Genomic DNA, 16036 nt, shown 5'->3' with positions numbered 1-16036 from the left:
CAGCTGCCAGGACAAAGACAAAGAGGAGATATATGGATGCAGTTAGAGAGGACATGGAGGGAGGTGGAGTGAGGACAGAGGACGCAGAAGACAGAGTTAGGTGGAGGAGGACGACTCGCTGTGGTGACCCCTGAAAAGGGAACAGCTGAAAGAAAAAGATCACATTTGAAACATTTGTTGCTTCAAAACATTATTCCAGTTTTTTTAAACACTTCTCTGTATCACTTTCCATTAGCAACGCAAAACTGTATTTATATGTCCCAAAAAATAGCCCTATAGGGCACGTAAACAACTAAATTCTAGTCTTGTCATAAAGTGAAGTGTAAGGACTTACAAGTGAACTTCCAGACATGAATTAAACTATTCAATTAGGACGCTAGCACAAAAACATTACCTGCAGCTTTGCCTTTAAACAGCACTAATTATGGTCACTGAGGCTAGTATCAGACGCTCGATCTTTAAAATAAATTAAAAAAATAAAAAATCCCCCCTTTTTTAAATTTTCTGTAATTCTACATTTAATATGATGAAAACAAGGCCCTGTACAATCCACCTTTGCAGTGAGTACAATTACTTTACAATTTGTACACGTTAGAGCACGGTGCTAAGCTGGTTTCACCTGTTCAAAAAAAAAAAAAAAAGAAGCAGAGAAGGAAAATAAAATCCTCTTCGAAACCTGCACCACGAGAAACCTTCAAAATGAACATTTTTTTTTTGGCTGATCATATAACAGGCCTTCAATAAGAAGAAGAAAAAAAAAAGTGCCACGAGGAACCAAGCGTTGATAAGAGTTTTAGGTCTTATTTCCCCTGACTGACCCATTAAAAACACATTTAACCAACAGCCCTTAATCTCTCCGGACACTGGTACAGATCTGGTGAAATGACTGAAAATGGCATTTAATATATATTTCAGCTGAGTGAGGTGCACTGTATTTATATATAAAATAACCCCCCCCTCCCAAAACAAAAAAATAAAAATTAACTTAAGCAACTCAAACTGTTTCTTAAATCTCCAAAATGTACGTCGCTGCCGTCGTAAAGCAGCTCTGTACCAGTTAACACTTCATTCTTTTGCTTTTTCTGTAAAAATCCTCCAGGAGGGAAAAGGCTGAGACTGTCCACCCGCCTGTACAGCCGCTATTATGCCACGAACACAAACATAATACATTAACATTTAAAAAACAGGGGAGCGAGCTCAGACGGCTTCCCGCCGGTGTCCGCGTGGCCTCGTCTTTGCTTCGGGGGAGAGAGTCCTCGACGGGGAAATTAAGTGGCAAACAGGCTCGCCCAGTTCTCTTCAAAAAGGCCACAGGAAGAAACATTTTGTTTTGTTTTTAGTTTGTTTTTTTTTTGGTTGGTTTTCTTGTTTTTACAAAACTAAATTCTCCCTCCTTTGCATTTCTCTCAGCAGAAGAAATCTAATATTGCTAGAAAACTTCGCCATCTCTTGCATGATTTTTTTTTTTTTAAAACACATTTTTATGGAAGAAAATTTAGGCTTCCCAGTGTTTCCCAGAATCATCGATGATAGCACTTCCAAGTTCATTCGAACACAAAGCAGTCCACAGAAACAAGGCCCTCAGTTATCACGACTTGACGCTAGCTCTCGGATAACTCGCTCGTTATGCTACGTAAGTGTATACTTTGCGGTCCTCTGGCGTTCTTGCCAAATATTCCCTCTCAATGAGTCCTTCAATGCGCTTTTTGATGACTACAGGACTAGGGAGGAATCGTGCTCGCAACTGCTGCGTGACCTGCGGAGACACAAAAAGCAGCAATCAGATCACAGCGCCGCCATCCTCGCTCTGAAAGCAGCAGCATCGCTTTGTCCCATAAAACGCGTCAGTCTGGGTCGTAGACGCCTTCTGGCCGCCTCTGTGCGATTTGCTGAAAGGACCGAGGCAACACTCATTCTGCTGATGTGCCACCAAGCGAGGTCGTGGCGGAGCCGTAACCGTAACTATGTGGTGACATACAGCCTGTTTTATCCGCCCGACTAAACATTCTCAAACAGCTTTTGTTTCCTATAAATTACAGCTGCAAAGACACAAATGGAAACTTTACAAGCTGAATAAAACTTCCACTAACGCACAATCTGTTTTAAATGCTCGCTCGCTTAAGGTGGTTTTAGTTTGTGCTGAAAATGATTCAATCCACACTAGAGGGTTAGAAACAGCTTTAAAGATGTTATCTTAATATAAAATGATGGTTTTACTGTTTTTTTAAAAGCAGCTATTCATCAAATCGTAACTGATCAATTTCCTGAGAAACTGGAAACCCGACTGCCGTCTCTTCAACAAATTAAAAAAAAAAAAAGGTATAAGGAAAATTTCTGCTTCTAATTGGTAGAACTGGTCGCGGCAGACTCGAGCAGTAAACCTCAGCAGGTGTTATGTCTTATAACGAACTCCCAGTGTCTCCTGTGAAAAATGTGGATTTGTATTTTTTTTAGCTTCAGTAAACTTTAACTGCTCTTTAAGCGACTGTGTCAGCCGACTGACCTCTGCTACTAGAACGTTGTGCTGCATCTTCTTCCTGGACTTCATGATGCGAACAATAGCAGCTTCGATCTCGTGCTTTCTGTCGTCGTCCACCTTCTGCCGCGTCTCCTTCCTCTCCGGATCAGACTCTCCCTGTTTAGCAGCCACTGGAAGAAGTACGACAAAAGAAAACTTACAGCAAGAGACAAGAACAACCTGCATCCACTCCTCAGTCTAAGAGTTTCATAAATATTACCAGAGAATAAAGGACTTAAAATCCTTAACGTCTCTTTACTTTAGGACTGTTTCACTCATGGGTAGCCACAGGATTTTACCAATAATCAGTACCGAGGTGTTTCTGTGTACCTGTCTGGATTTTGACCCGGTGCAGTTTAGAGGTAAACTGGTCGTTGACTGTAAACGCATGGCCGTTCTCGATCTCCTTGGACTTGGGCTCCTTGGTGAGAACTCTCTGTGTGGGCTTCCCGCAGGCCAGAGACTGGAGCGCTCGCACCAGTTCCCTCTCCGGGATATCCGTCTCCTGCTGGATCTCCTGCACGGGGAAGACGGTCAAACTGGTCTCAGAATCTACGTTTATTGCGGCGACTGTGCTTCACAAATCCAAAGGCAAGCTATTTTTCCACACAGAATAATGACTTTTTGTTAGGTTTTGGGGTGTTGTATGAGTGAAGGTTGATAGAAATGGTTGATAACTGCTTGTTTGAAGTTGTAAATCGTGAATACACAACATGAGAGAAGACAATATCTTGAGCCAAAGAATAGGGAATTTATTCAGGTCACAGATGAATTATTCTTGCCTTTTAAAGGAGATGTGGCCAGTACTATTAACCATGTACAAATAATTATATTATATTAAACTAACAGAAGACAAAACAAAAAGCTTCCTCTACAGAAAGCCAAGGTGACTTCTTCAAACAGAAAAATATTACAAAACCTGTTAAAACAGGAGACAAATTTATATTTTATTCATTGCAACACTTGAAAAGTTGTCTCCACATTTGACAGACTCCAGTAAGGTAGTATAACTCCTGTTAACGTGTGTGTGTGTGTGTGAGAGATGGTAGTAAGCTGAGCTGTGTACCTCAAAAGTGGACTTCTCTCTGTTGTTAAAGAGCATCAGGATGGTCATCTGAAAGGTGGACACCTGCAGGATGTGCTTCCTGGTATTCGAGCCCGTCACCTGGGCCCCGCCCACTCCGACCTCTGACCCATCCTCCTGTTGACAAGACAAACGTTCATTATATAAACAAAAAAAAAAGATACTCAAATGCACACATTAGAACAAAAAACGACAACACAAAAAGCAGATGTCTTCTTGGTTGTAAAATAAAACATTTGATTAAAGAAAGTACTCAACAGTCTAGCAGCGCTAACATAATAAATACAATCCTGCATTAATCCTCGAGTTTCTAAAATGTAGATATGAAGAATAAATTTAAGAATCCAAAAACCCTACCTATGACTAATCTCATCAGCCAAACCTTTACATCAACACTTCTAAAATGGTAATGCAGGACTAAAACTAAATGTGTGCTTTTATGGCTACTATTTGAAATTCACTGCTTGCAAGTCCTTAATAAAAGTAAACCAATGATTTAATAAAGCAGTTAAATGAAATATGCCGAGTCGTCCACCATCCCAGGTGGCACATACCTTCTTGATGGGGCCGTAGAAGGTGGCGTTTAGATCTGCAGAGCCCATATGATGCTGCAGGGTGAGCTGCCTCCCACTGTGCTTACCGAGATAAAACCTGCAGTCACACAGGAACCGTGACAGGTTAACCTCCAAGAGGCACCAACGAAGCATAACTAATCTTACACGGCTGGAAATATAAGCAAGAGACAGGATAAGACCCTGAACATGAAGTCTGACATCATCTTAAAACAGCACTGATCACAGGATTCCATAAAAACTCTTCCACAGATGGACAAGAAACGACAACAAAACTATTATTCTGCTCCGCTTCTACCTCGCCCTAGATGATGTGATCAAAAATCCAATTTTTATGTTGTTAGGGGGTACTGTGATGTGCACTATATTGAATATTTAGGTATTTTCTGCAACTTTAACCAAGGCACCCATTATCAGTACAAAATTGTGATTTTAATTTAAAGACTGCTTTAATATTTGAAGTTTTCAGGAGGTAAAGAACACACGAGAGAGAAACCTCATTATTTCAAAGAAGAAAGATTATAATAACAAAAAAAGCTAGTGTAAAAAGAGTCATGGTCATTAATAGTAGATACAGATTTTTAGGTTCAAGCTGAGTATTTGAACGCACCATGAAATCTTGCAGGATTTAAAATATCAGCACACTACAAAGTCCTTTAGTTTCTGTTTAACTTTAGGATCTCAACTTTCAAAGAGATGTATTTCAACAATTGATCCTCCAGATTTGACATTTATTATGTTGCAATAGCTGAACTATGTCTCGAGGTAGCTGAGCTCGGGGGGGTCAGTGCTGCAATCTTGTAATCCTGAGGCTCCGGGTTCGAGCCCAGGTCGCGTCAGAAAGTGGATCCGACGTAAAACGATTCCCAAAACCTGCCGTGCGAGTTCGCTCACTGTGGCGACCCCCCCACACAGAGGGGAGCGGCCAAAAGACAAACAACAGCTGGACCAGGTCCTAATGACTTTAGAAAGGTTTGAATTTAAAGCGTCTGCAGCTGTCAGCCTCTCATTGCTCAGGAGAACGCACAAAGGAGAGGGGCAAAACGAGCAAGCATTCGCTCCTTTCTGGTGATTTTCCTCAAAAGGGAGAAACCTACATTTTGTCTCATGTATTGCTTTTGATTTAGTTCAAAAAGGCAGACAAAGCAGCTAACAATAAGATGCACCAATCTTTTCCACATCTGATGGGCAATATCTATGGATAACTACAGTGAACAGCACTACTTTTGTGTTTTGTCTTTTATCAAAAAAAAAAAAAAAAGAAAAGAAAAAAAAGAACAATATTCTGGAGGTTGGTGACAGATTTAAGAATTATCAGATGGCAGTGTGTTAAATCTTCACATTTCTCTTAGGATTTTGGTTATCCAGGTGCAACAAAAAACAGATAATCTACCAAATCTTTACACCTGGGAGACAGTCTAATTAAACACAATCACACATTTTTACAACAGGATACCTATAAATGTAGGAATGACAGACCTTCTAAATACTTCAAATGCGTGACGCGGTGACGGAGGGATATTGCACTTGGGTGTAGCTGATTGTGTTGGCCAGTATCCTGTGGTCAGGACTCTCACAGTGAGATCAACCCCTCCAAGAGAAACCTGGAGTTTGAAAAAAAAACAAAAAACAAATCCATACAATAAAGATTTAGAAAAAACGAGACGAGTCACTGGAGAACAGTGGAGAAAATAGATGCCTGACACTGATGTGTTGCATCCTTAAAAAAACAATCAGCATTACTGAGCTTTCTGTCTTGTACTCATGTCATACAAGCTGTAGTAACAAGATGAAAACACAGCACAAGCCTGAAACTAGCACCGTACTTTATGACACACGACTGAGAACAGTAATGCTGTCAGTCATGTAGCCACAAACTGAGTGTAGAAACAAAATGAGCTCATTAATCTGACTGAATGACTGTGGCACGCGCCGCCGCCTCACCCCAGTTGTCTGAAGATGTTGTCTAAACTCATCCATGGTGGTGTTGGAGATGCTCATGTCTCGAAACATGCCCTCTAGTTTGGAGGTAAACTGACAGCCACACTCAGTCTGAAGACAGAGAGCAGAAAAAGAGGCACTTTTTTAGTAATTTAACACAAGCTTCGTGGACAGCACTGCAGTGCTTAGTATGCATTTATTGATCTTTTCTTTAAAAACTGTATCTACAAAATGAATACGTTTTTTACAACTACTCAAGATCTTACAGTGCAGTACATATATGCATATAGTTTTTCTCGTAAGGAGGCTCAACTTTTGTTTTTGTAAATGGTGAAATTACTCCCAGAGCATAATTATGCGACGCGACAGTCCTGCTCACCTTTAGCTTTGAGATCATGTTCTTTTCAGAGTCATCAGAGACGCTCTTGTTGGTGAGCAGCCTTCGAGCCAGGTGCTGCTTGTAGTACCTCTCAAACACGTCCTTCTCCTGCATGAAGCGGAAGAGCACCATGGCCTTGTCCAGTATAGACTCCACCTCCTGCTCTGTTAGCTGGACAGAACAAACCCAAAACAGTGTCAGGCTGCAACCACTGCAAACCATCATTCTGTCTATATTCGATGGAAATGACACAATAAATAACTACATGTGCCAAATGTTCAGTGCTTTATGCAATTTGCTCTAGACAGTGTATAAAACCAGTGAAAGAGTGTAGCGCGGTAAAAGGACTCACCCCTTTTACTCCCTTCTTCAGTTTGTCATCTATGAAGAGCGACAGGTATTCAGGGGAACGGGAGTTCAGGTTAAGGAAGTACTCAAAATCACCAGCAATCGTTTGTTTGAAGAGTCGATCATTATTGAAAGACTCTTGCAGGAAACGGTCAAAACGGGACTTCAGGTCCAGCAAGCCCTGCGGGGAGGTGGGAAATAAAACGGTGAAGCAGTCTGCCCCAGCAGCACTGTAATAAAGTAGTTATCAGAGCTCAAACGGCAGCAGAGGACAGATGACTGACATGAGTTTGTCTGCAGAGCTCGTGGAAATTATACTACGATCTACAAAGCTGAGGATTTATTTGTTGGCCTCCCTAAATCACTAACGAGATCTTTGTTTTAATGAAAGCGTTTCACCATGATGGATTATCCAAACATTTCACACAACGTTCCTGCGGATGAAATGAAGCCAAACGGCTGCTGTCACCTTACCTGGATATAATCAACTGGGTTTTTTCCTTCTCCCTCCTCGGACACGAGCGCCTTGCCTTGCTCTCGCAGGTATGAGCTCATGCACTCGCACATGGTCTTCAGCCCGTTGGGAACCCGACTGAACAGCTTGTACATGCACGCCAAATCTGTGGACAGACGTGCGGGAACACACATATTGGGAATCCATTTTTAGAGACTGAAAATGTGTCTCAGATCCAACGAAAGGAGAGTAACTCAAAAGTGAACTAAAAATATTTTCTGGATGTGTTAAAAATCACAGTTTCAATGAAACCAAACCCATCTAAATTCAGAAAACTGTAGTTTGAGACGTGAGTAAGGATTAGTATTATATTACTGACTGTTTTTTATTTCTACAGCAAGTGACGAGTGCATTTTTAATTTTAATTAGGAATGACCCAACACAACTGAGTGCGTACCGTCCGTCTTGCCGTTCTTCAGCATGTGGACCAGGCCCGAGTTCTCCATCTCTACAATGGTCTTCATGTGTTTGGAAATGAGCTCACGTTCCACCACCTTGACGATGGGCTCCTCTGTGGATTTATCCAGGCAGTGCATTACTCGCTCAATCTCCTCATTAATTCTGGCTTCTACCTTCTTTATGTACACACTGGCACTATTTTCTGCGAGGAACTTCTGGCTCTCCATCTAAAAAAAAAAAAAAAGAAAGAAAGAAGAAAAACAAAGAATAATATATATGTATATATATCGGCTGTCTCAGTAATCATTTTTCAAAGCCGTTCTTAGAATCAAGGTTTTATTTACTTTGCAAACTTATTTATCCAATTCCCCGGGAGAGAGAAATTTGCACCTAAAGCAAAACTTGTCTGAATCCCAATAAACAATAAACTATCAGGGGAAATTATGTTATCACTCGAACCTGGAAAAATTCTGCAGACATTTCCAAGAACGGAGCCTCAAAGTCTTCTTCATAAACAGACCTCCCCTCGAGGCCGAGGATCATTAACATTTGGCAGGCGTTTCTAATGGCCCCTCTGCAGGAGAAGAGAAAGAGACCAAATTTCGAAGGAAAACTCAGACAAGTGAAAATTCAAATCATGAAACAGGTTTTGTAGATGTTCAGTTCTCTTACTGTAGCTGCCAGCATATGTTTTACTAATCTTTCACAGCAAAAACCCAGTTAGCCTCCAGTGCCTGAAGCTCAAAACAATATACTACAATTTCATAGAGGCTCTGAAGCCATTTTCAAAACATCTAATAGATTGATTTAACAGCTCCTACTTTCTGAAAAAATATACATTTCTGAACAGTTATGCCATTCTAAATATCACCAATTTATAAGATTCATCAAGATAAAAATCCTTCATCAGATAGTCATTGTAATGGTCGGCTACCTGTCCACCACCTCTCCCTTCCTCTCCCGTGCGATCATGTCCAGCAGGGTCTGTCGGAGGTGGTCTCTGATGCAGCCATAGCGAACCACCTGATCCCTAAAGATGATGAGCCCCAGGTTGTAGACATTCTCCACGCTATTCTGCTGTACATACACCCGATCCTTTGGCACAGAAACAAGTTAAAGTAACAGTTCAGATCATCTGAAATGGGGTTCTGTGGAAATGCTCTGAACCTTTAATACCTTACATTTCATAGATGGCTCTTTGAAGGACCTCAGTTTGGAGAAATAAGAGTTTAATTCTGACCGGACTGACGAGCTAACAGCTGGTCCGGGTGGAGCAAAGACCAAAGTGGGTCGCTGACATCTTAAAACAACTCGAACCTCAAACACTTCATGCAAACGCTATTTTATAGACCTTTTACTCTGCCATTTATTTCACATTATTCTCACAGAAATGCTACACTCCTGCCAAAAGTGTCCCAGGCTGCACCAAAAATGCTACAGCTAGCGATTTGTGCTTGCCATAGCGTTCAATTAAAATAACTACGCAATGCAAAACTGACGAAGTTGAGGTTCACAAAACAGTACTCGCATGAACAGCTATAACCTCTTTGAGACGTCAGTGATCCACTTTGCTCAGACTAGCCCTTAGCTTGTCAGTTCAGTCTCCAAACTGAGGTAATTCAAAGATCTGTCTGCACCAGGTAAGATAGTAACTGTTCACAAGCTTCCCACAGAGGCCCATTTCAAAGATCTAAGCCTCAGGGTCTTGAACATTTGCATTTTACTCATTGCTTTTGATATGCTTTAAGGGTCGAGCAGTTTTCAGCTCAGCTGTTAAAATGCATCAAATTACACCTAAAGTCAGCTTCTTGAGAACTGTAAGGTTATGTGGTAAACAGACCTGATATCGCAGTTACATCATTTGGCTTATTTACATTAATCAGTGTTGATGCTATAAACACTCACAGGTAACGTAACGCTGCCTGTGTTGCTGCAATGTAACACTCAAATGGGAAAACCTGCATCCTGACATTCACAGAGCCAAACGTCAACCTCCACTTAATGCAACAATATTCCACTAAACTAGTTACAGCTGTTTTGTTAGAGTAACAGAAAAATAGTCGAGTCATAGCTGACAATTTATTTATATATTTATTTTTTTTCACTCACCATGTACATCAGGATGTCTCTGATCATCACCATCGCTGTCTGATGGTCATTCCAGGCCTGATTTAGGGTTTGAAGGAAGTTATTGTTTAGGGAATTGAGAACATCTTCTCGAACCTAAGAGGAAGTCAAACATAAAGGTGAATGTGGTGAATGAACAACCTGCACACCCTCAGTGACACACCAAGAAAAACAGCAGCATTCTAAATTTATTGTTGGATAGAATCGGGCGGGCATTTGTGATATTCTGTCGGTGTACAGTCTTCCTCTGACTCTGATGTTTTTATACGACATTCTTTTTATAACAAGTCAGGTACTACAGCTTGATAACAGCCACACTGCAGCGTGACTCAGCACCGTAAACTAAGTGCCTCGGTGGAGTGGGATTCTTGAGGGCACAATGACCTCCACTTTCTCCCCCTCCTTCAGTGAAGAAGATGAATCATCGCCTGTGCTCCTCATTTTACATCAATTCAATGTCATAACCCCCCCCCCCCCACATACACACATTTTACCAGATGTTAGAGGAAAAAAATAACTCATAGTGCACAGTTACAGAGTACAAATGTGAGGTTTATAAAGATACTGTTACTGCAAAAGAAGACTGTTGTGTCTGTTCTGATTATTTCTAATGCATTTTACAGGTGTGTGTAAAACTAATATCAGATTATAGTTTATTTAAAGTCATTAAATATAAAATGATTACTGCCAAGGTCATTTTATCAATAACAGATGTAAACTTTCACCCACTGATGTCTGTCCAGACGTTAAAGAGCTTTACAAAAAGTGTATTTGGTCACAAGATTACACAAGAACTAAAATTACCTGAACAAAAGCATTTGTTTTCTGAGGAAAAAGGACAAAAGAAAGAAAAATGTAAGAAAAGGTGTGATTGGGACTGAAATGGCAAAACAGGAGTAGAGATTTTAGGCTTTTGTTTAGATCAGAGTGTTATTGTTGAACATAATTTTCACAAGTCTCAATCCTTTAAGGTTCTTCATTATTTGACTTAATCTAATCTAGTCCCAACCAAGAAGTTGCACAAAAACAACCTTAAAGTACATTTTTAAACCAAGATAAATGAGCTGCATTTATCAGCCAAATGAGCTCCGATATAAACCCAAGACAAAACTGAAACAAAAGTTCTTTACAATCCATCAGCCAACCAACTTTCGGAGGGGGAGTTTTATCAGTCTGCACCTACAGTCCACAGGGTCACAAAGCTTTGGGCTGAAGGAGCTCCACAGCAGGAGGACCTGAAGGACCCCAGCAGACGTCCCAGCCGAGTGGACGCCCAAGCTAATCAGAGATTTCCAGTTAGGTGGCACAAATGACCCAAATTTCTACAGAACTTAAGGCGTGTTTTTGTGCCTGACAGCACAAACACTGTTAAACTTTCAAAAACTGTTTTATTGCTCTAGTTTCAGGCCTTTTGTTAATGACTGTTGCTTTCCTCCATAATCATTAGTGTTTCTCTGCTGTAATATTTATTTTTGCACACCATCTCTGATCGAAGCGGGCATGAATGCCTGAGTCCAAATACTTGTGTTTACAAACATTAACTGTTAATGAAATACAAATCTAGCAAACTTTACAAGCTGTTGTGGAGATTGAACGTGAAATATCTGATTAAGAAAAGCAGAAATGAGTGACTGGGTATATTTAACCAATCAAAGCTGCTCCAGCCTTAATTCAACCAATTTCTAAAGTTCCACCTCCAGAACAGAAGGTGTTTTTGATGGTAAAATATTTCACTCATAACTCTGCTCTTTATTCCTGCAGTGAGAACGGAGGACCCTTGTTTCTGAAAATGATTTGTGTGATTCAAATGAACTAAATAAATGTTTGATTCACTAGACGTTTCCCCCTTCCTGAAGCTGCTTTAGTCTGCACGAATAAAAAAAATCTGTGTCGGGCTTACTTTGTTGATAAGATGTTCGGTTACAACTTCTCGCAGGCCCGTGTACAGCTTCTCTCCGTGTTTGTGAAGCACCATGGTGTAGGCGTTCCTGTACAGTTCCTCAAAGCTCAGGCCGCTGTTGTTCTTCCTCTGGATTTCCTGGATGGCGTTTTTCAGAAGGTCCCAGATGCTGTTGACATACTTCTCGTCCATCGTCATCTGCAAAAGAGTAGCCTTTTGTTGTTAAGATGATCAGCACCTGCATAAATCTGTGTCCTAGCTTAAAAAAAAAGACAAAAAAAAAGACATACTGATGCAGACTTCAACCTCTTAATCACTATGCCCACAAGTTCTTAATGTGCAGGAAACACAGGTGCAGGCTCAATGGTATACTTATAGGGATGGGCAGTGGTTTTTGAATATTCAAAGCAAAGTTAAAATTGGTGAATTTGGAGAATTAACGCGACTGTCCAGATAGCACCCACCTCCCTCATGAAAGAAAAAACACAGAGACAACTTGGAGCGACCCAGCATCTGTTTCTGCTACCAGTTTAATTTGAAAGGAATCTAAAATAGAAACTACGGTTATGGGTGAGCCTAGTTTGTGCATCCTCCTCCATGCTGATCCATCGGACGGGCGAAAAACCAAAGGCAATAAAGATCCCCAGCTAGCAGGATTAACAGGACGTGTCTCTGTTTCATTAGAGGGGTTTTCAGCTGCAGGACTTTGGGTGAGTGATTAAGTAACCTTGAATTCAACTGCATAGACGCAATGGATTTTCATCAAAAATGCAAAACAGGCAGCAATCCCAAATCATAAAGCGGCAGCTGAGATTAGCGCTCATTAAGATGATTTCTCTGCTTCTGAACAGTTTGCTGTTGTGCCGAAACTTGTTGTGCTATTAGCCCTGCAGGAGTACAAGATGACATAAGCACGCGTTGTGAGACGCACGAATCGCTGTAAGTTGCTTTTAGGTTTGTAGAAGGGGGCTGGTAGGTGGGGGGGTTAGATGAAACCGACGGAACCGGACTGGACTGGGGAGGTCGAAAAATAAGAAAAATCTCATTAGTGAATGAATCTGAAGAGTGCTTTTGCTCAAAATGCACATTCCTATATACTTCACTGTAGTAGATACTTTGTTATTGCATACAAGTTGTTTGTGTTGTACATGACGACTTTTCCAAATTCTTCAACACTTCTGTAACAATTAACAAGCTCCTACATATTTGTTCGCACACCTGTGAACCTAATAAACTAGAACATGTGTTGGGAGGGGAGGTCTTCATCACAACTCCTTTCCTGTGTATGTTACCCTAAACATCGCCATAAATTATTTAGACGATAAAAGGGTAGGACGAAGTACACTTGTTGTGGATCTGATGATCCCGATTCAAGCAATGTGGCGAGACAGAAACGGAGCTGAAGCTGGTTGGGTCAGTTAGTGTAAAAGAAATGGGTCGTGTTAAAAGAAAGCTCATCAGAAGCCCCAATAAACGCTGTTACCATTTATGAACAGGACTCATTGATCTCCTTAAACAGACTCTAGGATCTTTCAGAGGGATAAGGTGTTTTATAGCTGATGGGTAAAAGGTATTCACAGGTTACAAATCTACAACTCTTTAAGAGCAGAAAATATTAAGTTAAACCACCACAAAAACCTTAGATTTCAATTCTTTTAATACAGAGTTATTGCACAGGACACCGTTCTGTTAAGAAATCCTGAAATATCTTGGGCATACTGGTACAGTTATTGCGAGTTTTACTGAGATTAATAATAATTTACTTTCTTTTTGTTGCTCTTTCTGCCATTCTACTTTTATGTCCTATACGCTAATAAATTAATGCTCAGTGCTCTGTCATGTCATCTCAAGTGAGAATGTGAAATTAAAATATCAAAAAGAGGAAAAAACAAGATTTTAAATGCTTTTGTTATTTATTTCACATGCAATGGAAAAGGATGGACTTTTATATTTATATTTCAAATACATAAATAAAAAACCTTGTGGCATTCTAACCTGTGGAGTGTGATTGCAAATATACATCAATATCTAACACTCTGAACAAAGCCTTAAATGTAAGCAGCTCTTCTCTACATGTCACGGGGCTTACAAATAGTCAGATTTGTTGTTTACTAAAGAAATCTTAATGCATGAGAAGGAACAGTGTGATTCTTTTTAATGAAATTAGACAAGCCTATAAACATGTCATTGTCAAAAATGGGTCACACATGTATGGGGGTCCTCACTGCATGAAACCAACAAAGTCATGAACATAAACCCCTAAATTATTAAACTATTCAGAAAGATGTAGCTACATCATCCAGGGCGGCTACCTGGATGATGTAGCTACATCCTCTCTGCTCGTCTCAAATGGGGTATAATGAAGTATAACACAAAATGAGGTCAGTATGATGATGACAATTATAAGTGACTTGCAGACAAAGGAAGTGCCAGGTAGAAAAGGAAGGAAACCCTGAATTCAAATCTCGGAAACATAACATACAGAGCTGTTTTACTCTGACGCCCAAACAAGGAGGTTAGCAGGACATTTGTCCCCATTTCAAGATGTAAAAGCATTGCCATTTTTCTTTTTTTTTGACATTGTGCATTTTTGACAGCGTTTTGCTGCAAACACAACTGCATTTTAACAGTCAGTATAAAAAAAAAACATTTTAAGGAGAGAAGCAGCAAAAACAACAAGTGTCAAGAAGAGCGGGGATTACTGCTGCTAGCATGGGCTGTGTCGACAGCTACCGTCTGTGGAGTTGTATTTATTTAAATGTTAAAGACAGCGACATTAATTGCTCAAACTTTTAACCAAGTTGTTTTTAAAGACATACTGGGGTTGTTCAACTAACGACAGCAAATAGGGGAGGACTGGACCTTTGACGGACCCACTTTGTTTACAGATAGACAAGTCATAGCTAGAGCTCCGCTAGTTAGCCTGTTAGCATTGAGCCAGCGGCCAGAAGCCGCGGTGATCGAGTTAGCGGCCGCCCGGCAGCCGGAGCACTGACTGCGGGGTGCACTTACAGGAAAGGCCCGTATCCTCATTTTGGTGTCCTTCTTGGTGCCGCCTTTGCTGAGATTGGACATGGTTACCTCGTCCGAATATGCTCTGTATTCACATTAAAGTGTTCGCCGGGGAGGGATAGGGGGTGACTACTGGTTTAAGGAGCAGCCGACGGGCTTTATCTCGACCTCCTCCGCTTCCCGCAGCTCTAATTTATTATTGACGGCCAAACACCAGAGCACAGAAGTCCTCATCCAGCAATGGCGAATTACCTGCAGTTCTCACTGCGCAGAGCTCACGCTGCCCAAATATCGCGAGAAGTCGATCAATTTCATATTTCGTACTGTACTTTAGTCTGTCCACGGTTTATACAATTTATCCAACTCAGGCCTCCCTTTTAAGCTTAAATTATCTAGAACTGAGCAAAAAAGTAACATTACAGCGTTTGCTCATTAAAATGAACTTAATAAAAATATATAAGAAACTCGACCAAATAAAAAAAGTTTTAATATTTCAGGAAACCTGCCATTTCCAGAAAACGCGAAATTCTTTAATAATTAATTTTAATAATGCTGTGTTTTTTCACGTCACAAACTGTTAGTGGAATAAGCAGAAGAACCAATCCCAGTCACTACAAAAACCAAACAAACAAATAAACAAACTGAATAAATACTTGTTATTCTAATTTATCTGATCTAACTTTAGTTTTACTTCAACGACAGGACTGTACAGAAGTCTTGAGCCATTACTCATTTCTTTATATTTTCCTGTCAAGGTGGCAGACATTATTGTATTTTTGTGTGTTTGTGTGTTTTTAATCAATAGTTCCTCTGGTTTCCTAAAGGGCAGCCCTTATTTAATTCATTAATTTATTTATTAGACTTTGACTTCTTTTTCCACCTATAAAATACGGGCTACATAACTGAATGATATTTCATGCAGAACAACTAGTTGTAAGTAAACATGTCTGGCTATCTGCAGTTTCACATTTTGAAGTGAAAGACCGAGCATTCGTTGCAGGCGGCACATCGCCCAGCACCTTTCATGCCAGAGTTTTTAATCTTTAAACTTTTCTATGTTGAGAAATGACACAGTTGTAGCTGTTTTGGTCAAACCTTGAAAAATACATTATGCACAATCTCTGAGAGTGTTTTAAGGATGACTCTCAGCTACTACTACATGAAATTTTAGCTCAATATCTGTAACACTGAGTAATAGCCATTTTTATAGCCAATTACCAGTGGCGGCCATCTTATATTGAC

General features: G+C 40.4%; 1 protein-coding gene across 1 annotated transcript; it reads right to left on the bottom strand.

The window, feature by feature from the left end:
* Positions 1-1285: 1285 nt before the first annotated feature.
* Positions 1286-15065, bottom strand: cul3b (cullin 3b). The gene is made up of 16 exons (XM_017424027.3): positions 14795-15065; positions 11783-11980; positions 9865-9978; positions 8690-8850; positions 8215-8329; positions 7754-7982; positions 7317-7462; positions 6847-7023; positions 6495-6665; positions 6119-6226; positions 5654-5778; positions 4157-4253; positions 3585-3719; positions 2849-3035; positions 2504-2649; positions 1286-1756 (listed from the first exon to the last, which is right to left on the bottom strand). The coding sequence occupies exons 1-16, from the start codon at positions 14855-14857 to the stop codon at positions 1625-1627; spliced, it is 2304 nt and encodes a 767-aa protein (XP_017279516.1). The 5' UTR covers positions 14858-15065; the 3' UTR covers positions 1286-1624.
* Positions 15066-16036: the final 971 nt, after the last annotated feature.

This window comes from Kryptolebias marmoratus, linkage group LG2 (assembly GCF_001649575.2).
Source record: "Kryptolebias marmoratus isolate JLee-2015 linkage group LG2, ASM164957v2, whole genome shotgun sequence".
Lineage (NCBI taxonomy): Eukaryota > Metazoa > Chordata > Actinopteri > Cyprinodontiformes > Rivulidae > Kryptolebias > Kryptolebias marmoratus.
Note: the sequence above shows the minus strand (reverse complement) of the source record. Positions and strands in the feature narration are given on the sequence as shown.